Source organism: Oculina patagonica, chromosome 3 (genome assembly GCF_052425735.1).
Source record: "Oculina patagonica isolate OP01 chromosome 3, crgOcupat, whole genome shotgun sequence".
Classification (NCBI taxonomy): domain Eukaryota; kingdom Metazoa; phylum Cnidaria; class Anthozoa; order Scleractinia; family Oculinidae; genus Oculina; species Oculina patagonica.
In genome coordinates, this window is record NC_135760.1 from 17,514,965 (window position 1) to 17,542,005 (window position 27,041).

The window sequence follows — 27,041 nt, forward strand, 5'->3', positions numbered from 1 at the left end:
ACTCGCAAGTCGGAACCTTGTACTACAAACCTACGGTGACATTTTTAGATTTCATGAAACCTCTGGCAGTAAAATAAAGTAGAACAATTAAATGAAGGAATAGTACTGAAACACAGGAGAAACATACAACTCCAAGGCTACACATTTGTTCTTCCTAAGAGTGGTGACCAGTTGAAACAATAATACCTTTGACATACGCGCATCTAATCCAGGCCTTTAACACAGGAATTCGTACCTTTCTGTCTGTTCGTGTGCCTGAAGATGGCTGCCGTTTCCCCGCGACTACGTGCCTCCCATTCAGTCTTTGCACGATTAAACAACAGTGACATTTCCTCCTTTTGACTTAAATACACCGCTGAATCAGAGTTTCTTCGAATTCGTTTCTCATCGCCAAAGTTTGCAGCTTCTGAAAAAGAAGTAAAAACCAGTTATGAAAAACAAATATTATATTATTACAGACCAGACAAGCGAACGCGCGGGGTTCGCGATTTTAACCGAGTATGGTCGTTCCTCCCATACCGCGTAAAGTTGACAAATTGAGATTGAAAAAATGGACCAGTTGTGTTTTCTTTCCGCTTTTTTTGCAGTATCCCTGGGAATTAGTTGTTATCGGTATTTAAATTTTCGACTTCTCAGGGCCTGATTACATGAGCCGGGCTGGCCCGGTTTGCCGAGATGACTTTCAGCCCGGTTTTAGCATGAATGATCAGAACACGAATGATCTTAATCACCTTTTTCCGGCAATTTGGTGGTTAATTTTTTGCTCTTATGCAGCTGGATGGGTTACGTTACCTCTACATCCTATTTAGAAGGAGTAGCATTGATTTTTTTCGTCGGATATTGTGCTCGTAAGAGAAATTTAATGCTGGCCCGCTTAGCCGGGCTGGCCCGGTTAACGCGATTACATGGAAAATTTTCAGCCCGGCTAGCCGAGATCCCGGCATCGCGATACCGAGATCTCGGCTAACCGGGCTGGCCCGGTTGTCATGTAATCGCGAAGTTGATTTTTGTTGCGTTTAACAGACGGGCCGAGATCTCTGCAAACTGAGCTAGCCCGGCTAACCGGGCCAGCCCGGCTCATGTTATCAGGCCCTCAACGTTAAATTTACAGCAAAATGAAAAGTTTGATCAGGGCACAGTGGAAATTGTCCCTTGTGCTTTTATAAGGGCAGGCGCGTAAGTTAAAAAAAAATTTATGTAAACAGTAACATGAAAGTAGCGACCATTCTGTCTAAGCTAAAAAGCTGCTCAATACGGGCAATGGACACTTCTTTTTTCGCTCAATTATCACATTTTTACATAAAGTTAACGTCGCCAATATCTATCTGTATCATTCTTACGCTGCACTACATGTTAACATAATCGGTGCAGACCTTTTTGAACGATTTAGCTTGGTTCAAGAGAATGTCAAGCGCTTTCCTTCAAACGTCAATAACAGATTATTAATTTTCTCGGCCAACGATGACATTCACAGTATTTCCTGGGCAAAATGTATGGCGAACAATGAATATTGCACGTTCTTATTCAGAATTTAGGTTCAATGTACCCAGAGTGTAATGGCGTAATGTGTATTTAGATGCTAAAAACGTTAACACTTCTTTTCTTTATTATATAAAAAAGGGCCTGAATGGGTAAAATGGGAACAGGGATTTGAACAAATTTTCACTGGGAAAAGGGGCTTTGGGTCACTGGGACTGGGAAACGCAGACCAAAAAATGGAAGTGGGACTGGGATTTGGAAAATCGTGAAAACAACAGGCTAGGAAATGGGATTTGGGCAAAATTTGGGCTGTAGGATGCGATATTATACTCCCCGCCTTCAGGACCCTCTATAAGGTAAACCTGACGTTGTTCGCATGGCCCACTCCGTAGTACGGGCACTTGCCATGGCTCGCTCAGTGTCCATGTTAACGGGGTTTGACTGTACTGTTAACACAACCTTGTTCGTTGCAAAGGAAGGGCCATGGGAACCGCTTTACGTTTTAACGGATCGTATACAAGTTGACAAAAAATGAGTTACCTTGAGCTTCCTCGATCAACTCGAGACAGGCTTTCTTGTATTCCTGTTCGTCGATGGTCACATTCACTTCCACTTCCTCACCACCGGCACGTTGTCTTACTTCGTCAGTGACAAAGAAATTGTACAGCCGAGTCTCCAGCGTCCCATCCTGGTATAGCTTCCACAAGGTAGTAAGAGCTGATAGAGTTTCAGCTCGAACTGTGAGGCACACGCAGCCTTCAGTTAGTTTAACCAGAGCCGCACCAGCAGGAAGAACGCAGGTATTAAAAGCGGTGATCAGCTGATCAAACTTGGACTCGCGTTTCAGTATCTCCCGGATAGAAACAACTAACATACCACTCGCAACCACTTTGATTACCATCTTTAGGTTCAGCGCTTTAGAAAAAGAACGGAATTTAATCAATGAAATGATGTTACAGCAGCGGGCTAAATAGATCACCTGGTCCTAAGAGAAAAGAGATTTAAGTCGTGCTCACACTTAATGCCCGGGCATTGGTACTTGAGCACCAGCAAAAAATAGCGTGTTCAGACACAGAAAACCAAAGTATCTAAGTACCCTTGAGTGCCCAAGGACAAGATCGAGACCTTGTACTCGGGCGTGGGTTACCGTACCCGAATTCTGACGTGGGTACTTGAGAAATTAATATGTTCACATTAGTACCCAGTGAGAATTTCACCGTGCCCAGATCCTAGTATGAACACAGCCTGCAGTTGGGAAAGCCCAAAAGGTTACAAGCTACGAGAAAAACAACAACAATTTAAAAATGACTTACCTCCTTTCAACGTATTAACGAATGACTCTGCAGCAGCTGCTTGGGCTAAAAAAAGACATAAAGGAAGTCAGAAAGCCACTTATACAGTTGAAGCCCGTTATTTCGAACCGTTCGGGGAAACAAAAAATAGTTCGAAAAAGCGGGAGTTCGAAAAAGCCGATAATAAATGACTGAAGGGCGAATCCAAGGGAACTGGTTTTAGCTCGAAATAACGGGGAATTCGAAATAACCGAGTTCGAATAAGCGTGGTCTAACTGTATGTATAAAGCGCCTCAGAAGACTCGTCCGCATCAGATGGCAGCAGCATATGACAAACAGGAAAGTGCTGGAGATGGCAGGAACAGACCCCAAAGTATAAACGAGGAGGTAAGAAGGAAGGGATGGTGTTGGATTGGACATGTCCTAAGAAAAGAAGTGAACAACGACTGTGCTGTTGCCCTTTGGATGGAATCCGGCGGGGACGAGAAACTGAGGCAGACCCAAAACAACCTGGAGTCGCACTGTGGAGAAGGAGAGAGACAGACAAGGATGGAACATACGCACAAGAGCAAGACACGCGGCACAACCGCCAGCAGTGGAGGGAAGATGTCCGGGCCTTGTGCGCCTCTTGGCGCGATGAGATTTAACTTTGTATCAAGTTTGATCTCTTGCTCTATACACTTTAAAACCAGTAATTGAAAGATGAATTTTGACTTAACACGGTTCGTCCGCCATTCTTCCTGTAAGAAACTTAGCGTCGAGACATTACACCCCTAATGTTTTGAAGGTTATCTGTACATAATTAAAATTTAATGACCATACTGACACGATTTAATTGTGCACCCAGTTTCCGAAAAATATATAAACTGAATATTAATCCGGCGAGTTTGTCGGTCTCATAACAGTTATAAGGCACCGGATCATGCGATTGCTTCTTTGGCTAAAGAAAAACAAAAAAGAAAAAAATAAATAAATACCTTGCCTCCTTTCAATCTCGTCCTCATGGTTTTTACGTTCTTCAAACTTTTCCACTTCCTTGAGCAGATCGCTTTGCTCCATTTCAGTCAAAATTTCCTTCAAGATACCGAGACGGTCAATTCCTAAATTGTTCTGGTTTTCCAGTTCTTTGAACAAGGAGCGAACATCCTGAATTTGGCCATCACTTTCTTCAGGTAACCGTCCTCTGCACACTGCGATGAGTCGTCTGCGGTCCTCATCATTGAGCTTGTCGAGGGCATTAATAATCTGATCAAGTAGGCCGCGATATTCTTTTCTTTTACTCTCGAACTTCTTAACTTGTGCAAAAAGAGGCCATTCTCTGACACCCTTCAATAGGTCTTTCATAACCTCCAGACGATCATTTCCAAGATGATTTTGTTCTTCCAGTTTTTTGAACAACGACAGCACATTCGGGATGTTGTTTTCGCTGCCAGGCGCCAGCTTCCCTCTGCACATAAACAGTAATCGATTGAGTACGTTCAGCTCGTCGAGTCTCTGACTTATTTCAAAGAGTAAATTGTTGTACTCTATGGCAGACATCTTGACAGCGAATTTAACGTATCTTTTCCGTTACTATGATCTCTTTATCATGCTAAAGTTTTCAATGTTCCATTCCAACATGGAGGCGAATGAGGGCGATGTTCGTTTTGTTTATCACAAGTTACACAACTGCAAGTGATTTGTTAATTTCACGAAATTGTGGTCACGCGTTCCGGGTCTTTTTAGTCAGGGAGGGGTGGAAGGGGGCTACTCGTATAAGCTGAACAGGTATGTGCGTCCCCAAAGGGCTTTGTTTCTTGGGCCTCTTTGGTCATAAATTGGGTTTAGGATAAAAAAAAAAAACAAAGAATAAAAAAACGCAATTTGAACACAAGGTCAAGCGGCCGTTTCTTTTCTTTCGCTTGTTTTCACTTCTCGCTTGGATCATGGAGCAGAGGGGCTGCTCATAGTATAGAAAAGAAACAGACCAGTATAGGCTCTGGGATCGAGTTTGTACGGTGACCCAACAGTACAAAAATAATTTCTTACGGTGAGGGAAGGGGGAGGGTGTAACAAGTTTTAGGCACTTCCTTGGTAGTCATTAAGCCTATGGGATAACTTTGTTTTCAGTTGAGTGAGTTGTTTTCTCTCCGTTGAGCGAAAGCGTTCATGCGCCTCATAATAATGGTAAATGCCGGCTAAAACTTGTTTAAAAAAGGGTTGAATTGTGACGAAAGTATCAGTACAAGGCGAATCAATCGAAAGGTGTGCTGTCTACGGATGACTCCGGAGGTCTCAATAAAGCAGTAGACAAACTGGTAAACAGTAACTACACATGATTCCAGATTCTAGTTGAAAAAGGTCGATTTGTGAATTGAAGGAAACCAGAAACTGCAACAGGAAAGCCTCTAGCACCGAGTCTTACTTAGCGGGAAATTATGGACCATTCAAATAGTAATATCGCTTTTTTTATTGTTAATAGCACAGTTTCACAAATTTTACTTAAACTTTTACTTTCTTTACCAAATGACAATAGACCATTTTACAGTTGTCTGCTTAGTGACCTTGCCTTTGAATGGAATTACATGGCCTTTGAATGGCATTTACATTATAAAGCAGGGAGGTTTATATCAATGCAAGGTCACCCTCAGCCTCACTACCATTCAAAGCCTAGGTCACTTGGCTGGCAACTGTAAAATGAACTATTACGTGTTGCATTTTCTCATTACCATAGAAATGTAGAACCTAGAAACTTACAAATCATGACTAAAATTTGCACTATGTGTGCAAGTGTTGTAGATTTTCTCCAGAGGAAGTTTTCATTTGGGATTGAATGCTCTCTTTACTATTCAGGCAAAGGATAGCTCTGATAGACATAGCAGAACTAAATGCATCTGGAATATCACAAAATGACGTATAAGTATGTAAATACAACTGTAATTGATTAATGAGGTGTAATTACATGCGTGCTTGCCTTCGAGCAGACTGATTGTAAATCACTGGTCTTTATTAACAATCCGAAGGCTTGACAACTTTCCACCAGTTGGTAGGATAGAGGAATTTCAACATTTCGTTTCCATATCTTGGCACCGAAATGTTAAAAAACCCAAATCGAGTTTTAGGTAATGGCTGTTCAACAAGCTTTGCTGGAAACGAATGAAAAGTATTGTAATGAAAGTATAACAGCCACGATGCCCAGCCTGGTCTCTTCATCCACTTTCCACATCTATTAAAAATCATCAGATCTACAGAAAACTCAGAGTTTCCATCCTGAACCTTAATGAGGCCATCTCGAGACCACTTATCAATTATTTCTTTCGCGCCAATAGATTTGAGCTTTTCAAAAAGCTTAGTTTTGCTGAGTGACTTTAATCTGCCATCCCCGTCCAAACCAATGTCTGCGTCGTCATCCCACGAAAGAGGGGCGTGTCCACGTTGGGCTCCTAGGAGTGAGCCATACATGAGCCAATGCTCTATCTCCAGCTCGTCCAAGAGCCGGTGAATTTTGTAAGAGAAATTAAGGAGCTGACCCATTTGCGACTGGGTGAGGTTCCTGCATGGCATGACTGGATGTAAGGGATGGTTACCAGTGTATCGAGCAAGGTTCTGTGTGGTAATTAAGTAGTAGATGGTCATCAGCACTGTCAGCAGGTTTAGTAGAATAATTAGATGTACAATTTTGCGAATGGTGCAGGTGTTTGGAGAGATCCTTCGTGGACAGAAAGATATCTTCATGATGAAGTCTCTGGACCTATTTCAAAACAAAAGGATTACATTAACAGCTCGTGCGATCCTGGAGTTTGGAAAACATAACAGCTCCCTCTAGGTCTTATGAGGGACTGTGTCACGGCTGAGTTAAGTTTATTTAATTAAGTTTCGCCAAATACTTAATGCTTGCGAAGAAATTACTTCTATGAATCTAAATACAAAACCATAGCTTCATTGCAATCGAATATGTCTCCCGGGCGTTATAAATTGAAGTCACAATCAAAAGAGATTAACTTTGAAAACTGTTTAGCATAACGGTATTTCAGAAACCTGTTTCGCAATCCATTTCAATCTTCTTCAACGAATTTCTTGGTCATTTCCCATGCCCGGCTAAATTTGGCTTAAATCCGTGACACAGTTCCTTAAATTGGATCACGGCAAAAATGAAATCAAGAGACTTTTAAGGTGCAGTACTCTTAAAAGAGAACTAGAGACCACAGGGACAACAAGACGTTATATTTCCCAGATCAGTAAAGTCTATATATAGATTTAAACAAACTGAACTGATTAAACCCAACTCTTCCAGCTCGTTTCTTAGATCCGACTGTGGAACACGATTGTTTAAATAAGCAATGAGAACCCTCCCTAGTTAATTTGTAAATCCAAGTTCAAAATCCAAAACGCCAGTTAATTATTTCGAATTGATCTCATGCAGCAGTGTTAAAGGCCTAAGCAAGCAGCATGAGCTCTCTCTATCAGCTTTGGCATTTGTCATGTTAAAAAAGGAAGAATTAAGAGCTGTTGTTTATTTTGTGTTTTTTTTTTCGTCTGTTCGATGTTGTTTGAGAGGGCTGGCTGACAAATCATCTGATATATGTTATGGAACAAACCAACCCGTAAGGGTGCCAATCTTGGTCAATCAGGTTGTCCAATTTATTTGAATTTTTGACACCAAACTTGTCTTCAAAAGATCTGCATTTTGAAAGTATAAAATTGCACCTCCCCCTATTTGTGACATGATTGACCACCCTTATAACTTTTGCAACTTTTTTGCCAAACACATAGGTGATATGCAACATTACTGAAATTAACCAGTAAACTGAGATCTGCACAATAACATATAGTTTAGGGGTATACCTACTATGTACGGAGAGAAACATTTTTTTAATCTTTTTCCTTTTAACATTTTAACCTATTTTTTTTTCAAAGCTATAACTTTCTTTTTTTGTTTAAGTGTTAATGAAATTTTTCGGATCAACACCTTTCAAATGATGTATCATATATGAATAACAGGTTTATATTTTTTAATTTACAAAAGAAGACCATTCGCCTTAGGGGGTAAAGGGTTAAAGGGCCGGCAGGAAAAGTGGTTCAAAATGTAGGCTTTTAATACTTTCAGTGCTGTTGTCATAATTGCCTCAATAGTTTTCCCAGAATTGTAGCTTCCCGGTCACTTTATGTCAGTGGTTGAGCGTTTGTGAGGTTCAAACTTCCTACAAACTTCTAAGATTTGTTTTGTTGCCGAAGCGAGAATATATGGAAAGAAAGATTGGTACAGTATATGTTGATTGAAATATCATATGTGGTAAAAAAATATAAGCAGAAAGATGTTCTTATCTTAGTTAAAGGGCCTAGTTCCCCGATGTAGGTAGGTTCGACTCCTGTGTTGGGAGTGGCTTGCATATGTTACAGATAAAGTAACCATATTTCTCATATTATCCTTAACAAGGTTGACATATATACCATCCTTTCCTTCCACAGTTATTGGTTTCGTGACGATTACTTTGGCAATATATTCTTTAACATTATCGAGAAATATAATCCCTGTTTCTGACATTTAACATTATCAACCAATTTTTTATATTGGATAAACATAATAGTAATAAAACCTCTGGTCCCTTCTTCTTATCATGCAGTCAATTCTAACTGGGTGTCCATGTCCACCATTAAAGGGAACCGGTTAATCTATTTCATAAATTACAAAAAAAGTCTTAGGTTAGAAATGTACAGTAGAGATAGTTCCAAAAGGGTAAAGAAAAACAAAAACAAAAAAGGTACTCTTTCTTTAATTTGTGAACAGTAGGCAAACCCCTAACTTATAAATTATGGGCAGCCTTCAGTACTATGATCAATGTCAGCTTTGTTGCATATCAGATACTCATCAAGAAAAAAAGTTAAAAGAATAATTTATAAGGATGATCAATCAAGTCACATATAGCTAGGAAAGAACAATTTTATTCTTTCAAATAGCAAAAATTGATACCAAAAATTGAAATGAATTGGCCTTATAGTGATTTAACTTGGCATAATGTGCCAGATAATCTCAGAGCTTCAAGACTGTTAATCAAAGCAAATTTGGTTCACTAAAAATTGAAAAGCTTAGTGGAATAAATATGATCTAACAAGTGATTTGGCAAAAAAAAAAAAAATGTGATAAAGGATAATCAGATTATAGTAAAAGTGTGAATTTTAAATATTATGTGCTAATGATTCCAATGTCGTTTGTTCCAACTAGGACAAAGAAAAAGCTTAATGACATTGTGCAAAATTGAATGATAAAAGTAAGAAATCTTGTAAGAAAGTTACTACTTAATGTAAACAGAACCAATTTTATTGTTTTGAGATAATTTAAAGAAAGTTAAAAATTGTATAGCCAAAAACAAAGCTGATAGAAAATTGAGAACTATCACGGAGAACTCGATTTGAGCCGTAACTTTAAAACAAAAACGATAGGAATAATAAGGAATGAAAGCTAATTTGTTTCACTAAATTGTCTAGAAATGTTTTATTATGGTCTGATACACCGGCTTCCGTCTGTATATTTTGATAACAAGTCTGATAACTTGTAATTGTTCAAGCACAGAAGATAATTGTGGACTTACGACATTCTCCCCATTAAATAGAAGCTCTGATCCAATTTTAAAGTAATGCAATGTTAGAATTCATAATTGAAAAAACTCTTAACTAATACTTTTTACGGCGCAGATATGATCCATATACTTTTTGATAACTGGATACGATTCATCCATTATTATCTGACAAACTTCGTAAGTCCATGTCAGAACAAATGTTATATACCGTATACTTTTTATTGTTTACCATGTTTTGCAAATATAACAAAGTACAGCCTTCTAATACGCATGAAGTTCAAGAAAAGTAAAGGAAATATAACTTTTTGTTCACTAAATCACTGTTACTGTTTCTGTTTTAGTAGAATTGATGTGACAGTGGTTATCACAGTTTCACGTTTATATTTTAATAAAACGTTTAAGACGTTTTATGGGGTATCCGTGAATGATGTTACCTGAGAGAAAATCTTGGATATACTGAAGATTTAAAATTGTAACTTTAAAGGGAGTCTTGCACGAGTAGGAGAGAAGCGTGAAAAGTGGTTCCAGAAACTTCCTGACATAATATAAACAATAAAAACTAACAAAATGAAACAGTAAGCAATAAAGATCAGCGCATCGTATTTCACGTCCTTAACTAATTCAAACCAATGAGGTTATATAGCGAAACATAGGTATACTAACGAGACTTACAAGCAAGATGAGAGACAAAATTACTACGACTTGGCCATTGAATGCTTAAGACGGAATACGTCAAGACATCGAGTAATATATATAAATCTAAGTTGGACAAAAATCGAGTACCAGAACAATTTAAATCATATTGCGTTATTTTCTACCCTTTTTAAAAGCTAAAGATGTAAGTAATTATTCGCGATTACACCAACAACAAGTTTTTATCAGAGCCTGAGAAAACCAATTTCAAACTTCACAAGAACCATGTAAAACAAAGGTAAAACTTCACGCGTAGTTATTCTGTAAAAGCGTCTTTTATGTGCTTCAAGTGGAATTCAGTGGAACTTCGAGATTTGTTTACGATGTTTGATGTTGTTATAAATGATTTCTTTTGATAGGGTATTTGAAACAGTAACACAGAAGTTTGCAATAAGATGTAAACAATTTTGGTACATAATTTTGTCCAATTAATACTTCAAGTCCTGGCGGATAACGTCTTAATCTGTTTACTATATTATGTAGCTTAATATGAACGTAGCTATACATGACAGTAACGTGACAGGAATTCAAATATATAGCAAGCACAAATTGGATAAAATGGCGTACGTGACAAATGTCGCGGAGTCTGCATGCAGTTCCTTGTTGTGGATTACCATAAATGCTTTTCGCTTTGTGGAACACTGGCAAAGGTCACATATTCCTTTGTGCAACTCATGTTTTGATTTTAACAACTTATTCCGAGTAAATGAGCTAAAATGAACAGAAGATAAGATGTGAATTTATGAGACTTCTCAATAATCAAACAACATTGGAAATCTTTTACTATAGGTAGTTTGTAGTCGACGTTTCGAGTTTCGATACGTTGTCCGCCGATCCAAGTTATAATTTTCACCACAGCAGCAGTTAAAAATTGAAATCTAAAAATCTTGATATTCATTCGATAGCAATTGAGTTTGCCTCAAAATACGTAATCAAAGTCTTCGCGAGAAATGGCACGACGTTTGGCAATTTTGCATGATGTCATTAACATGCCCGGAAAAAAACGTGCACTCATTATAAACTATTATAATCTGAATAGATACACGAAAAGCCATAACTTACTCACCAACAGGAATCGTGACAACTTAAATTCACTTGCTCGTTTTCAACCAGCGAGAAAAAAATCGAATGGTCCTTAACAGTAGCTGACTATTCATTTGCTAACCTTTCTAAGTATAGTCGTTGGGAATATTCCTCAGCACAGCCACTCAAGGCGAGACACAAGCCCCTGGCAACTGCATGCGTCACTACTCACGCAAAATAAATGCATATTGTACTGTTAAAACAAGTGTACTCCTTCAGCTGTGCGTTTTTAATGTTTCACATCTCAGTTGCGCAGCTCAAATAGTCTTAATTACATTGAGTGAAAAGCCAATCATTTTAGGATACACACTGCGGTTTTCGTCGTCAATGACGTCATTGTATAAGCTTCAAAATATCTAAAGAAAAAAAAATCCGGTTGGTGCTCTACTGTTTAACACCGGCTCATTTTGGATGTGCTAGAAATCAAGCAGTCCGATATCAAATTTTCTACACGGAAACATCGTTTTCCGGGTTTAGTGCAAAGCCAAGTTAAAGATTGATGGTTGAAATTATTTGAACGTGACTGCGCTTCGTGGTATAGGCAGTCGAGTATGCAGACTGTGAATATGTCAAAAATCAAATTTTAATGACATCATTTGATATTGAACTCCACTTTCTTTTGGATACAAACTCTGTGTTTCGCGCCATTACACATGATCCACTAAGACTAATGCGTATACTAGTTGACCCTAGAACTTGTCTGTTTTCTAAGAATAGAACTGATAACATAATGCAAATACGAATAACAATTGATTAATATTCAAGTTTCTGACTTTTAGTTGTGCTCAATTCAGATCGACAAAGATTGCTTCACTTGCTGAAAAAGGTGTCGAACACAGTTTGAAATGATTAATCTAACTGAAGTTTTCAACAAAATCCCTCGGGATACCTCGGATATTCTGCCTGGGACACCCGTAGGTCCTAGGCGTTTAAATCAGCTGATATTTCCCTCAGATTAATTAGAATATATAATTTTTGAGTCTAATGCTTGCGTGCGCTTTGCGCATGCGCATTAGACTCTTTGTTATATGAAAAAAGCTGTTAGCAATCCCAAGGGAATGGTTCGGGATCGATAATCGTTCGCTGTAATGTAGAAAACAATGATCAGCTGCAAGAACGGACTCCGTACGGACACGCACGATTAGTTTCAATTAAAAACAGCCAATCAGCGACACGTGTTCCCACGCATAATTAAAAGTTCTTTCTCAAGTCACGATTATTCAACACTTGAACAGGACGAAATAATTTTCCAGTTAAGACATTTGTAAGCTTTTTGTGAAAATAAATCTTCGTTTTCAGTTCAGTTAAGCACTTGTGTTTTCGTCTTGCTTAAAAAGCAAGACGTCTTTGAGAAAAAATATTTCGACGGCGACTCGCGTTTATTTACACAATGCGACCAAATATTTATTTTATTTTAAAAAATAGAAAACTTTACCTCGGTTTTTGTATTTAAGTCATTCGAATTTTGACCAATTTTTTCTTTACAGTGCAAACAAAAACCTTCAAAAATAAAAGATGTACATGGATAAATGTAAATCAAGTTACGCGACTAAATCAAAATGCGTTTGTTTGGCCGCTTTGCAGTATTACACTGTCCCGGCCTTTGCCATACACTGAAATCGAATTTCATGCTTTTACGACTCTCAGAGATCTTAAGTTCTTCTTACAGCTAGAAAAATCATAAAATGGTTACATTGATATGGAAGTGATGATTCGCGAAATTTGTACATCATGATAAACAGTCTTCGCTCCTGTGTATGGTAGCTCGATAATAATTGCCTAGTTTCCAGCGTTCAAAAGGTCATCATTATATTGACGTGAGCATTTACACCCGTTTTTAGGAAAATCTGTCACTAAGTGCTTACAGTACAATGGAGTAACAGTCACTATTTCAAGTGCTTTTATTGCAAAATCTGTTTCAAGAGTCATCATCAAAATGGTGAAAAATCTGAAAGAAAACGATGTGAAGTTCTTCAACCCTTGTTGTAATGAACATGCTTTTTGTAAATCGTCACGCAATCTTGTCCAAATGTTTAATCGTTTCTGCTTTTACGGACAATACGGAAGAAGTAACATCAACTCCTGTTCATACTTTAAATTTTGTGAAGCATATAACATTTATGACTATTTCGTTTTCATCCATAATCATCCACGATGCCCCTAGCTTGCTATAAGCATTTTAAATTAAACTCCCGAACACAAACCTCTAACCAATTTTAACCGGCTTACGAACACCGCGCAATCTGTATCACTATGCCATACGGCATTAGACTCATGTCACCCTTGGTGACCTATTTTTAATTATGTAACTGTTGCTTGTACATTACCTTAGTAACTGGATTTTCCATTTAAAACAGTTTTTCTTTAATGCTCACGCCATCGATTCGTGATCATCGTGTGATTTCAGCCGGCCAATCACATGTTAGGCTTGTTTACATCCAAAAACCGGAAACTCAGGCCGGAGGATCAAGGTTCATTTCTCAATCATCTGCGACCGAGACAATGGCTTAAAATTCAAATTACTAAAGGGCAAAAATTTGGAGTCCTCTTCTTAATCTGTTTTCCGATCTAAGCATTAATAGTAAAATCTTAGCCACTTTCGAAAGTTAATAGAGTTGGTTTAGAAGACGCAGCAAGCAAAATAATACTAAAATGTACCGGCTGATGGCAATATTGTTGCCCTAAACTAACATGTTTGCATTTAGCGACAGCCATAGGTCACAAAATCCAAGCTTTGTTGAAGTTCCTTCAATTAAAAAATGGTTACGCCTAAGCATTGCACTTCCATACTGAATTTCGAATTTCGAAATTTCAATTAACAGACTGAAAGAAGTCAACAAACTATCAGTCTGTTGTTTATAAGTTCAAACGACGTGAATGTGCGGTGAGAAGTAAAATGCAAATCAACTCGTGCGTGAGGTAATGGAGCGGTTTTTCCAATTGAGTGTGGTTAAACAAAACTCTTACCAGTCACATAGGACACAGACAATCTAGTGAACCAATCAAAACTCGAAGCAAATACACATCGAAGCGCGGGAAAACGTGTATGAGTGAGTCAAGATTGGACGAGAAAGTGGCGCGAGTTTCTTTAAACCAATCACAAAGCGTAGTAATGCAAAACCAAAGCAAACGCGAATCACTTTCGATACTCAAAAATCGCTCAACGTGCATCAATTTTTGTTCCTTACGGTTGTCTTAAACGCGTGACGTAACGCAATATACTCCAGGCTATAACTGCTGAAAAGGTGGATAACGCTATCCACTGGATAAGCTAGTCACTACCCAGTGGATGAAGCACTTGTTGTTTGTTGCCCACCCAGTGGATGGTAATTTGTCCGGTGGGTAATGTTATCCGTCCTTTGTACAACCAGACCCAGGTTCAAGTTCTTCATAACTTCGAAACACTGTGCGAAAATTAAGTAACTGAAAGAAACTTACGCCTAACATAGGTTACTACAGACAGAAATTTTCAGTTATCTTGGTTATATATTGTACATAACAAACAGATTCCGATTTGTCGTTACCCTCTGATTTTCAGACGCCCAAAATAATGCTTTTGAACTTGAGGTTTATTTATTTTATTTTCTTGTTTAAGTTTAGCTAATTTAACTAACATCTAGTTGGTCCTAGTTGGCTTGCCCCTGTCTCGATTAGTATGTTAATGTACCTTCGTCTGGCAAGCATAATATTTACTTTTTTGTATGCATATATTTATTTAAATTTCTTGTGTGGAACGATTTTCGGAGAGCGCTCAACTTTTTAGGAGCGGTACTAAATTATTTAAAAAGGTTCCAGGCTTCAATAAATCGATGGAATACTATTGAAGCCTGGAACCTTTTTAAATAATTTAGTACCGCTCCTAAAAAGTTGAGCGCTCTCCGAAAATCGTTCCACACAAGAAATTTGAAGTTGTAGCAATAAATCGATGGAATACTATTGAAGCCTGGAACCTTTTTAAATAATTCATATATTTATTTATATATTTATTTATTTATTTATTTATTTATGTTTAGTATTGGTTGTTGAAGGTTTGTAAGAACATCAGTGACCTACTCGAATTTGTCTCGTTTTAGGTCAGCTGCGATATGCTCGAAACGTTAGGAGAAAACACCCATTGGTGTCAACACTGTAACTGAACTATGTAAAAGTCTAGTGATATCAAAACGAATTGATATTTCAAAAGAGCAAATAAAACAAGTATAATTTTACATGATAATAATTTTTAAACATCAGTGCCTCCTTGTATGTCTAAAATGTCAGGGGAATGATGCGTAACGGCCGCAACTTTGCGAAGGTCGCACGCTATTCCACCTTAAACGCTATTCATTGATAATTGCTCTAGATTAACATTTCGAAGGTTTGACAACTTTCCACCAGTCAGTAGGGTAGAGGTACTTCAACATTTCGTTTCCATTTCTTGGCACAGAAATGTTGAAAAATCCAAATCGAGTTTTAGGTAATGGCTGTTCAATAAGCTTCGCTGGAAACGTGTGAAAAGTATTGTAATGTAGGTAAAACAGCCATGATGCCCAGCCTGGTCTCTTCATCCACTTTCCTGATCTATGGAAAATCATCAGATCCACGGAAAATTCAGAGTTTGCATCCTGAACCTTGATGAGGCCATCTTGAGACCACTTATCAATTACTTCTTTGGCGCCAATTGTTTTGAGCTTTTCAAACAGCTTAGTTTTGCTTAGTGTTATTAATCTGCCATCCCCGTCCAAACCAATGTCAGCGTCGTCGTCCCACGCAAGAGGGGCATGTCCACGATAGGCTCCCAGGAGTGAGCCATACATGAGCCAATGATCCAGCTTCAGCTCGTCCAAGAGCCGATGAACTTTGTAACAGAAATTAAGGAGCTGACCCATTTGCTGCTGAGTGAGGTTTCTGCATTGCGTGGCTGGTAGTAAAAGATGATTACCAGTGTATCGAGCGAAGTTTTTCCTGCTAGTTAAGTAGTAGATAGTCATCAAGACTATAACGATGTTTAGCAGAATAACTGTATGAAGAACTTTGCGAAAGGAGCAGGTGTTTGGTGAAATCGTTCGTGGACAATAATATTTCTTCATGAGGTCCCTAATTTAAAGAACAAAAACAAAGATTACATTAACATTTAGCGTGACTCTGGAATTAGTCTTGTGTCATTGTCTCGCTAAAATCTTCATCATATTCTTATTAAACTTAACATACAGCAGAACTTCCTTCCCCAGTCACTGGTTGTCAGGCAATAACGCTTCATTTGCAATAGACATTCTTTCACAGTATCGAGAAATGGAATACGTGTCTCTGCAATGTACAAATGTTTCACGTTGAAGAAACACAGCTGTAGTAATACCTTAAATAGTTTAACCCTGAAAGCCCTGAGACGAATGGATCCCATGCAAAAATAAATGTGTGATCACACGTGTGATCTCACGTGTGATGTAAAGCGTGATCACATGTGTGATTTTTTATAAGAAGTGTGAATCACACTTTTAATCACACTTTTTCACACTTTATATCACACTTCTGTATAGTGTGATAAGAAGTGTGATAAAGTGTGAAAAGAAGTGTTAAAAAAAGTGAGATCACACATGTGATTTTTTAAAAAGTGTGATCACACATGTGATCACACTACTAAAAGTGTGAATCACACTACCAAAAGTGTGATTCTGGATAAAATCACGCATTCTTCTGATCACATTATTAAAGTGTATACATGTAATAACATCTATAACGAATTTTAGTTCTACTTTGCTACCCACAGTGTACATGGTCAAATGCAACATGTATTATTGCATGTATATTTGACATGCACCAACAACTAAATAATTAATAGAATTATCGGCTCCATAAGTTCCTTCACAGGAAACTTTAATTTGATAATGCTTCACAATACACTGACAAAATTGCTTTATTTAAAACTTACATTTTAAAGGAATTAATGGCTAATTTTGGGAACAACCAGAAATTTCTTTTTACAGGTAGACAAAATTCTGCTGAACCTTAAAGAGGAGTTTGTTTATAGGCATACAAAATTACACATAGTTTTCAGTTTCAGTTTAATTACCATAAGGCTAGAGCTGCGTGTTAACACTTTTTTGTTGTATACACTTTCATATTCCCAGTGCATTAGGGAACAATACATCAAATGGTTTCTGACTCAGAAAAAGAAAAAAACAGACTTAGCTGCTAGCTGTCTATCAACTGTTTTGCTTATATTGTCCACTTTAATTAGAAAGTTTCCTTGTTCTTTTTCCTGTAAACATAATAAATTAAATGCGATTAATTATAATCTCATGATATTTTTGTAACTGTTTTAATGCCTGATTCCCTCTATGGCACACACCTGCAGGGTCAAATCATGGTAATTGTATTCATCAAACCATGCGCGACACTTAGCAATGATGAATACAACTACCACGATTTTCAACAGGCGTGTGCCATGGAGAGAATCAGGCATTAAAGAATATTTATTACTGATTACGGCACTTTAAGTAATAATTACCTTAATTTAACCCTATTCGCACCCCAGGCCAATCTGATTGGCCAGTGCATAAACACCTTTTTATGCCAAATTGGCGCATCAATGTAATGAGCAATTAGATTGGTTACTAAGTCACAGGAAATACATCACTCACTCACTCAGTCCTCTTCGTGCCCTTGGGCACATAAGGAAATACATCAAGCCAATATGAATTGCTGTACTATGAATCATTAGTGAACTTCGCCAAGTCCTTGTAACTTAAGTCATGAAGCCGACAGTCACCTGACTTTGAGCGTCAGCATTTGCAAAGAGGAAGATAAAATGGTGACCATTTTGTTATGTATTTCATCTCCCAAAATGTTATGCATCCTCAGAACAAAACGAGAAAAGAAAATCGTGGAAATGGGATCTTCAGGACCTCAACAGTGATCAATAACTGATAAATTTTCTTCGGCATGTTGGCACAAGACAAACTCTGCTATTTATCATCCCACATTGTGGAGTGACTTCAACATGTCCATTGATCGCGGCTTGGCAAAAATGTTAGATTTGCCACTAAATATTTAGCTCCTGATCGCTTTTTTGTTTTATGGAATGAGTTTAACCCTTGCTTTTTGAGAGTATGTCTGTTTTGGATGGTTATAAGGACAGAAACAGGTAGGTAGGGTTAAGGGTTAAGGTAGAGTTAAATATTTATTTCATGTATGTTTTGGAGCAATAAATGCGAGAACTTGATTTGCTCTGACAACAGTGTTAATATATAAACAGAGATTTCATTCTGTTAGTTTGTACAAACATAGGGTTATGCTTCTGCAAATCTAAAGCCTGCATGCATGCAGTTCAACTTTAAAAAGTCCAGCTGGTTTTTAATAAGAGAAATATTAAGCTTAGTTGTACTCACCAATGCATGTTATAAACGACTGCATCCATTACATGACACGTCCTCAAAACCAAGACCTTTGATCCGCTCCAAGAGTCACAAGCTTTTATAGTACACTGTTCACCTTTTTACAAGCACAATCTCTTCTCTTAAACTATTAAAAGTAGTTAAGAATACAATTTGCAATGTTCACAATCTCACGAGTGTTCAAACGGCCTGCAGAATTCAAAACAATCGCGCCAAAATCGAGAATGAATAACGATAATAGTCACGTGGGGTGATTCACGTACCATAATTGGTTAAACCACACAAATCCGCTGGAGCCTTTACTGCGGGCTCAATAATCATGGTGTTACATGAAGTATATACCGTTCGATCGCAAGCTGATCAAAGGAGACGAATGCTCGTTCTACACGATCTCCTTCAGGTGAAATTTTCAAGGTTTATAAAGAAATAAATGGTGAGAATGAAATACATATCAGTTGCTCAGTTTATCTGCCATGATTTTCGAAAATATGAAGAGTGGAAAGTCCTTAATATTCTATTCACGATGGCATGCAGCTGGGTAGGTGAAAACACAATTCTACCGTATGTTTCTAAATCTCAGCGAGTATCAAAGTTTATATTGGAATGCTTTCGTGTTAAATGGTGCTCATTTTTTATTTGTTGTGTTTGAGCTTGGAATTCCGAGACATTGACTTAAAGTCTAAGCTATAAAATTGGTATGATTTATGAAAGTGTGATTCAACCTTTACAACCATCAAAGTCACACTTTACTTATCACACATTATCACACTTAAGAAAGTGTGATTTTTGCCAAATCACAGATGCAAAGTGTGATTAAAAGTGTGATGATGTGTGATTTCAAGAATCACACTATTATCACACTTTCGAAGTGTGATCACACATGTGATCACACATTTATTTTTGCATGGGATGCTTCTTCTCTCGGATTCTCCTAGATTACCAGTACTTACATACTGGATGTTCATGTATGATACACTATTTGATAGGAAGCGGTTAGTCAGCTGCATAAATCACAGGAAACTAATAAGAAAATTAACAAACCAAAAGAGGATCCTCTCTTGCAATAACTATCAAAGACGGTATTTATTTTCGTCGTATATTGAAGGCAAAATCGTAACTAATGGATTGTTGAGCAGCTTTTCAGTAAACATGTAAAAATGTGGACTGTGCATGTGATGAATACCACTGACATATCAGAAAAACACAAAAGTAACTTTTAATGTTAGGCATTATGTTTCACTAAATTGACTAGAAATGTTTTTTATGGTCTGATATGCCGGCTTCCGTCTGTGTATACGTATTTTGAGAAAATTCAGACAAACTTGTTAGATCTGAGAAGATAAATGTGGACCAGAGACATTTTCGCCATTTAATAGCGGAAACTCTGATCCAATTTTAAAGTAATGCAGTATAAGAGTTCATAGTTGAAGAAACTCTGAACTAATACTTTTAACGGTTCAGATATGATCCATACATATTTTTAACAACTAGAAACGATTCGTAACTATCACACGTAAAATGCAGGAAAGCGTCGTAAGTCCATGTCAGAACAAATGATCTTATATACAGTATACTTTTACTTACGTTTTTGCCATGTCAAGTTTAAAAGATAAAAGATATAACTTTTCGTTCACTGAATCACTGTTACTGTTTTAGTTTAAATAGCACTGCATGGTGTGAAAACTTTTATCACAGTTTCACGTTTATATTTTAAAAATAGTTACGTTTAAGAGGCCATATCCATGAATGATGTTGCTAGTGAGAAAATCTTGGTTATACTGAAGATTTAAAATTGTAACTTTACAGCGAGTCTTGCACGAGTAGGAGAGAAGCATAAAAAGTGGTCCCAGAAGCTGCCTGACATAAAATAAACAATAGGTATTTACCAAATGAAACAGTAAGCAATGAAGATCAGTGCCTCGTATACACGTCCTTGTTCTCACCACATTTGGAAGGCATTCGTACAACGGAAAACGACCAAATGGAATATATCGTTTAAACACCTGGGTTTGCGAACTCTGTTTTGCCTTTTAAAATTCGAACCAGTGAGGTAATATAGCGAAACAAAGATCTACTAGTTAACGAGACGTACAAGCAAGATGAGAGACAAAATGTTTCCTTCGACTTGATACGGCAATGCTTAAGGCGGAATCCATCAGGAAGTCGAGTAATATTACCAGAACAATTAATTAAATTCTATTGCGTTATTTTCTACCCTTTTTAAAAGCTAAAGATCTAAGTAATTATCCGTCACAGCACCAACAACAATTTCTTAACAGAGCCTGAAAAAATGAATTTTAAAAACTTCACAAGAACCATGGATACTACTGGGTAAAACCTCACGCGTAGTTATTTTGTAAAAGCGTCTTTTGAGCGATTCAGTGGAATTCAGTGGAACTTCGAAATTTGTTACGATGTTTGATGTTGTTATAAATGATTTTTTTTGATAGGATATTTGAAACAGTAACACAGAAGCTTGCAATAAGATGTAAACAATTTTAGTATATAATTTTGTCCAATTAATACTTGAACTCCTGACGGATAACGTCTTAATCTGTTTACGTATATTATGTAGTCTATGTAGCTTAATATGAGCGTAGCTATACATGACAGTAACGCGACAGGAAGTCAAATAGAAAGCAAGCACAAATTGGAGAAAATGACGTACGTGACAAATGTCGCAGAGTCCACAGTTCCTTGTTGTGGATTACAATAAATGCTTTTCGCTTTGTGGAACACTGGCAAAAGCCACATATTCCTTTGTGTAACTCATGTTTCGATTTTAAAACCTATTTCCGAGTATATGAACTAAAATGAACAGAAGATAAGAAGTGAAAAAAATTATGAGACTTGTCATTATGATCAAACCTCATTGGAAATCTTTTACTAGGCAGTTTGTAGTCGACGTTTTAATAGAGTTTCGATAAGTTGGCCGCCAAACCAAGTTACAATTTTCTCCACAGCAGCAGTTAAATTTTGGAATCTAAAAATCTTGATATTTATTTGATAGCAATCGAGTTTGCCTTAAAACACGTAATCTTCGCGAAAAATGGCACGACGTCTGGAAATTTTGCATGATGTCATTAACATGCCCGGAAAAAAACGTGCACTCATTATAGACTATTATAATCTGTATAGATACACGAAAAGCCACAACTTATTCCACAAACAGGAACCGTGACAACTTCAAATCACTTGTGCGTTTTCAAATAGAAAAAAAAAATCGAATATTCCTTAACAGTAGCTGACTATTCATTTGCTAACCTTCCAAAGTATAGTAGTTGGAAATATCCCTCAGTACAGCCACTCAAGGCGAGACACAAGCTTCTGGCAACTGCATGCGTCACTACTCACGCAAAATAAATGCATATTGTACTGCTGAAACAAGTTTACTCTCTCAGTTGTGCGTTTTTAATGTTTTTCATCTCAGTTGCGCAGCTAAAATAGTCTTAATTACATTGAGTGAAAAGCCAATCATTTTAGGATACACACTGCGGTTTTCGTCGTCGATGACGTCATTGTATAAGCTTCAAAATACCTGAGAAACTGAAACTGTTCAAAAACCGGTGGGTGCTCTACTGTTTAACACCGGCTCATTTTGGATGTGCTAGAAATCAAGCAGTCCGATATCAAATTTTCTACACGGAAACATCGTTTCCGGGTTTGGTGCAAAGCCAAGTTAAAGATTGATGGTTGAAATTATTTGAACGTGACTGCGCTTCGTGGTATATGCAGTCGAGTATGCAGACTGTGAATATGTCAAAAATCAAATTTTAATGACATCTTTGATATTGAACTCCACTTTCTTTTGGATACAAACTCTGTGTTTCGCGCCATTACACATGATCCACTAAGACTAATGCGTATACTAGTTGACCCTAGAACTTGTCTGTTTTCTAAGAATAGAAATGATAACATAATGCAAATACGAATGACAATTGATTAATATTCAAGTTTCTGACTTTTAGTTGTGCTCAATTCAGATCGACAAAGATTGCTTCACTTGCTCAAAAAAGTAATCGAACACAGTTTGAAATGATTAATCTAACTGAATTTTTAACGAAATCCCTCGGAATACCTCGGATATTCTGCCTGGGAGACCCGTGGGTCCTAGGCGTTTAAATCAGCTGGTATTCCCCCAGATTAATTAGAATATATAACTTTTTATTGTGTAACTGTTGCTTTGTACATTACCTTAGTAACTGGATTTTCCATTTAAAATAATTTTTCTCTAATGCTCACGCCATCGATTCGTGATCATCGTGTGATTTCAGCCGGCCAATCACATGTTAGGCTTGTTTACATCCAAAAACCGGAAATTTAGGCCGGAGGATCAAGGTTCATTTCTCAGTCATCTGCGACCGAGACAATGGCTTAACATAAAAATTACTTAAGCGCAAAATTTTGAAGTCATCTTCTTAATCTGTTTTCCGATCTAAGCATTAATAGTAAAATCTTAGCCACTTTCGAAAGTTAAAAAGAGTTAGTTTAGAAGACGCAACAAGCAAAATAATTCTAAAATGTGCCGGCTGGTGGCAATATTGTTGCCCTAAACCAACATGTTTACATTAAGCGACAGCTATAGGTCACAAAATCCAAGCTTTGTTGAAGTTCCTTCAACTAAAAAATGGTTACTTTTATTGTATTATGTAAAACTTAGTAACAAAAGCTGTTATCATCTCTATGGCCCTCTAGTCGAAACCCTCGCCTAAGCATCGCACTTCCTTACTGAATGTCAAGAGAAAATCAGGCTTAAAGCAATCAACAAACTCTCAGCCTGCTGTTTATAAGTTCAAACAACGTGAATGTGCGGTGAAAAGTAAATGCAAATCAACTCGTGCGGGAGGTAATGGAGCAGTTTTCAATTGAGTGTCGTTCAACCAAATCCAAAAAATAACTCTGACCAATCACAAAGGACACAGACAATCCAGTAAACCAATCAATACTCGAAGCCAATACACATCGCAGCGCGGGAAAACATGTATGAGTGGGTAAGATTGCATTTAGTTTTATTACTGATTCAATGAAGAAGTGGCGCGAGTTTTTTTACATGTAAATAAGGATGGGCCGATACAGGTTTTTCAAAACGATACGATATCGATACGATATTTACCTTTTTTCTCAATATCGATATTATGACGTCATTTCCGTCCTGACGTCATTGGTTTGTCACGTGACCATACAAAGGACAGACCTGGCATTATAAATGTTAGCCAAGAATGTTGATTTTGGTCTTTTTGTTTGACTGTTGCATCAGCAATGTGTGGACATCAAGTCAAGGCAAGAAAAATTCAAATATTGACAAGAACATCAATATTTCTTCGAGAAAAATTGCATTTTTAAACCACAGGTGCTGACCAGAAGACCGCAGGCTCAGGTCACGTGTGCAGTATCGAAAACGTATCGAAAGTGCGATATTTTTCAAAAGTATCGATACTTTTCAAAATTGTCAAAATATCAGTGTATCGAATATTTGGTATCGAGTATCGGCCCATCCTTACATTTAAACCAACGCAAATTGTAATATATTCTCTCCGGGGCTGTCCGCAAACAATGCCTTAGACTAGATAAGATATGGGAGACTCAGCCTAAGGCGGTCAGGAGCGGGGAGCTCCTGGTGGAGTGCCGGTTCATCGCTGCGGGGAGGTGGGCGGGACGCGAAAAGAAGCATTCGAAACACCGAAAAGACTGAATAAGCTATCGCGACAAGGGAGTGGCCTTATATAAGAGCCCCATACTAATGAGACACGTGATGGATTGCCACGGACTGAACGCAGTATGCTAGGGTTACGTAATCAGCGTTCTAAGGCTTTTTTGTGCGGAGCCCCTAGAGAGAATAGTAATATATTCTCTCCGGGGCTGTCCGCAAACAATGCCTTAGACTAGATAAGATATGGGAGACTCAGCCCTACGGCGGAGAGTCTCCTGGAAACTCCATATGAATATAAAATCTATGATCCCACAAACTCTGAACGTACATTCCTCCCAAAACTCAAACTAAACTAAAAAATAGGCCAAAAACTTACAGAAGCTAACAAGTCTTTAATCTGGAACAAAGTTTAAGCATTTACAGAGAAAAAAGCTCTATGGAAAAACTGGCTTAAAAGAAGGAACATCCACAAAGGACTCGTAGGCCATAGCAACATTGCACGAAGAGCCAGAAGCTTCCGCAGAGAGTAACGCAGCTGGAGCATCAGGGCGTAATATGCACCGGAGGTCATTATAGTGGTCAACCATCTTCGTACTAGCCCAACCGACATGGTTAGCAACTGCTTCCTTGGAGGCTCCGAGCAGAGAAAGCGTTATGGAGCAGCCACTACGAGAGCTGTGAGGAGTTTCTCCATCATTGGCTTGAATTTGGTCTAGATAGAACTTTAGACGACCATGCACTGCAGAACCAATAAAAGGTTCCTGGGTAACATTATTACCTTTAGTAACACGAAATAAAAAACCCTGACCTAGGTTGATTTTAATTAACTTAGCGACTGCAATATAACGCTCAAAATTCTTGACTGGGCACACAACTAGATTGTCGCAGCGACGCACTGCAAAGGTGTTAACCGAATCCCCTCTCAAAGTTTTCCCAAACGTATGGTTAAATAATATCCCAGAGGAATCGGGAAAATATAAAACCTCTCTGGAAAGGACCCTACCCAAATCGGAAGAGCGGTCTCCCGAGAAAAAGTCGGTAGTGAAAAAAACAAAGATCTCGACTAAAAATATACAGGGAAATAGGAGAGATGCGTGGGCTTTGAAGTTGAGCGAGAATAAACTGAGCTATAATTTGAAGTTTTTCAAGAAACAAAGGTACAGCCTTCTTTGGGCAAACTCTGGCTTTAGCCTGTTCTTCCTTAATTAATTTCAAATAGTTCTTAATAGATGGATGGGAAACAGGATTTCCAATTCCCAACCTGTCATCCCATTCTCCCCCGAGTCCAGCTTCAGCAAAGATGGCCCTGAGCTTTCCCAACAGGCTGTCGATCGTACCGGCAGCTAACCTCGTAGGGCAACTACAAGAGGAAGGTCGAATTTGGCCCGCTTGTGGACATGACATCTGATGGACTTTTGTTCGGCCTGACTTGTCCTTCCAAACGAGAAATTTCTGAATGTCCCCAGGGAAGGCAGAGGAGAGAGACTTGGGAGTGGGTAAAGATGCCAGAAATCTAACCAGCTCCCGGTGAGTAGAGGACTTTTGTTTCTCATAAGGTTTGTTGGACCTGATCTCCTTGAGTTCCGAAATACGGTCTTCAATATCTTTAAGATCGATTTTTACCAGGTCTCGAGCGTTATCCACAACAACTAGATCTCTTCTAAATCCACACCTCTGACAAAAGTTAAACGAATCATCGTTGAGATAGGCACATTGCGGACATGGGACAGCCGGTCTCCAAATTCTGGGTCGCCTGGACTGAGAGAGAAAAAGAGGAAAATGTCTACTTTCCACTCGCAACTCTGAAGGCAAAAAGGTCCCATGGAAGTGGGCGAGTTTCAAAACTTGTATTAAGTGAAGGAAAAAGAAGAATCCCCAAATCCCCTTTATTTCCCAATTGTAAACGGGCGTGGCTGCGAGAAACCAGGATAGGCCACCAAAACGGGAGAGGGTAGAGCTTGGGAACGACGATAGAGAAGCACAGCTCGGATTCCAGCAGAAATCTCAAAAGTGGACCAACGAGCACAAATGGAGGAAACACGTAAGCACTCTCGGCTGGCGAAATAGTTTGAGCAAAAACGTTCACCCCTGAAGAGTGCGGCGTAAAAAAGGGGGTGAAGTGCCTTAACGTTTTTCCCTTGCTATCAATCTGGGCGTTCGAATCCAGAGACATGAGGTCAATTGTATGAGGACCAAACTTCTGTTCTAGTTCTCGCCAAGCTTTCCTAGAAAGCGTGCAATCCAGATCCGACAAGACACGGGACGGTGGATCGGCTGGATTGGCAGAAGATGGGACATACTTGAGCGAAATTACTGCGTTGAGCGCGAAGGCTGTTTCGTGCAACTTTTTGAGAGCGTCATTGAGCTGCGCATTTCTACCACCTTGTTTCTCCCAAGACTGTAAAAAGGCCAAACTGTCAGTGTGAGCATCCACACGCGCATTGGTAACGAGGGATTTACCAGCTTGCAAGGTATTAACAAAGGCGAGGGCTTCTTTAACGACAATCGGGTGAGATCTAGTATCGCTGGTCCAGTAATCGCGAACTTCAAAAGGCGGCAAGCCCGGTGACACGATAGAACCTCCCCAACCAGAATTCGAAGCATCAGAGGAAATCTTGACCACAACGTGTTTTTCATTAAGCCACGGCAGACAACCTTCCCAAGAGTCAAGGAAGCGCCAATGTTCTATTTCCTTCCTGAGGGCTCCCGACACCCGAACTAAACGCGAAGACCTAGTGAAGCCAGCAGTGGACCGGAAAATGTCCCTAGCATAGAGCAAGGCCGCAGGGACCGCAATACAAAAAGAAGATATTTTACCCGCCAGACGCTGGAGGGTCTTAACTGAAACCTCCCGGTTGGCTAAGATGTGCTCACGTAAAGTTACAAACTTAATCTTCTTATCCTCCGGTAAAAG

The 27,041-nt window shown here is 38.5% G+C and overlaps 3 protein-coding genes across 9 annotated transcripts; all 3 read right to left on the reverse strand.

Annotated features, from left to right (window-relative positions):
- Positions 1-203: 203 nt before the first annotated feature.
- LOC144647522 (uncharacterized) lies at positions 204-4,416 on the reverse strand. Its single transcript, XM_078507320.1, has 4 exons — positions 3,749-4,416; positions 2,793-2,837; positions 2,020-2,394; positions 204-406 (listed from the first exon to the last, which is right to left on the reverse strand). The coding sequence occupies exons 1-4, from the start codon at positions 4,308-4,310 to the stop codon at positions 204-206; spliced, it is 1,185 nt and encodes a 394-aa protein (XP_078363446.1). The 5' UTR covers positions 4,311-4,416.
- Positions 4,417-5,202: 786 nt separating this feature from the next.
- Positions 5,203-13,502, reverse strand: LOC144646998 (uncharacterized). Of its 6 annotated transcripts, none has more exons than XM_078506733.1 (3): positions 11,187-11,576; positions 10,589-10,732; positions 5,203-6,501 (listed from the first exon to the last, which is right to left on the reverse strand). In XM_078506733.1, the coding sequence occupies exons 2-3, from the start codon at positions 10,636-10,638 to the stop codon at positions 5,760-5,762; spliced, it is 792 nt and encodes a 263-aa protein (XP_078362859.1). In that variant the 5' UTR covers positions 10,639-10,732; positions 11,187-11,576; the 3' UTR covers positions 5,203-5,759. The 6 variants fall into 6 exon arrangements, with proteins under 6 accessions (XP_078362859.1, XP_078362860.1, XP_078362863.1 ...); XM_078506734.1 differs by lacking the exon at positions 10,589-10,732 and adding an exon at positions 8,348-8,423 and having other exon boundaries at positions 11,088-11,200; XM_078506737.1 differs by lacking the exons at positions 10,589-10,732; positions 11,187-11,576 and adding an exon at positions 13,432-13,502.
- A 1,611-nt stretch (positions 13,503-15,113) lies between these two features.
- Positions 15,114-21,901, reverse strand: LOC144647000 (uncharacterized). 2 transcript variants are annotated; one of them, XM_078506740.1, is made up of 3 exons: positions 21,742-21,901; positions 16,295-16,390; positions 15,114-16,180 (listed from the first exon to the last, which is right to left on the reverse strand). In XM_078506740.1, exon 3 carries the CDS (start codon positions 16,171-16,173, stop codon positions 15,448-15,450), a length of 726 nt encoding a protein of 241 aa, XP_078362866.1. In that variant the 5' UTR covers positions 16,174-16,180; positions 16,295-16,390; positions 21,742-21,901; the 3' UTR covers positions 15,114-15,447. The 2 variants fall into 2 exon arrangements, with proteins under 2 accessions (XP_078362866.1, XP_078362865.1); XM_078506739.1 differs by lacking the exon at positions 16,295-16,390.
- Positions 21,902-27,041: the final 5,140 nt, after the last annotated feature.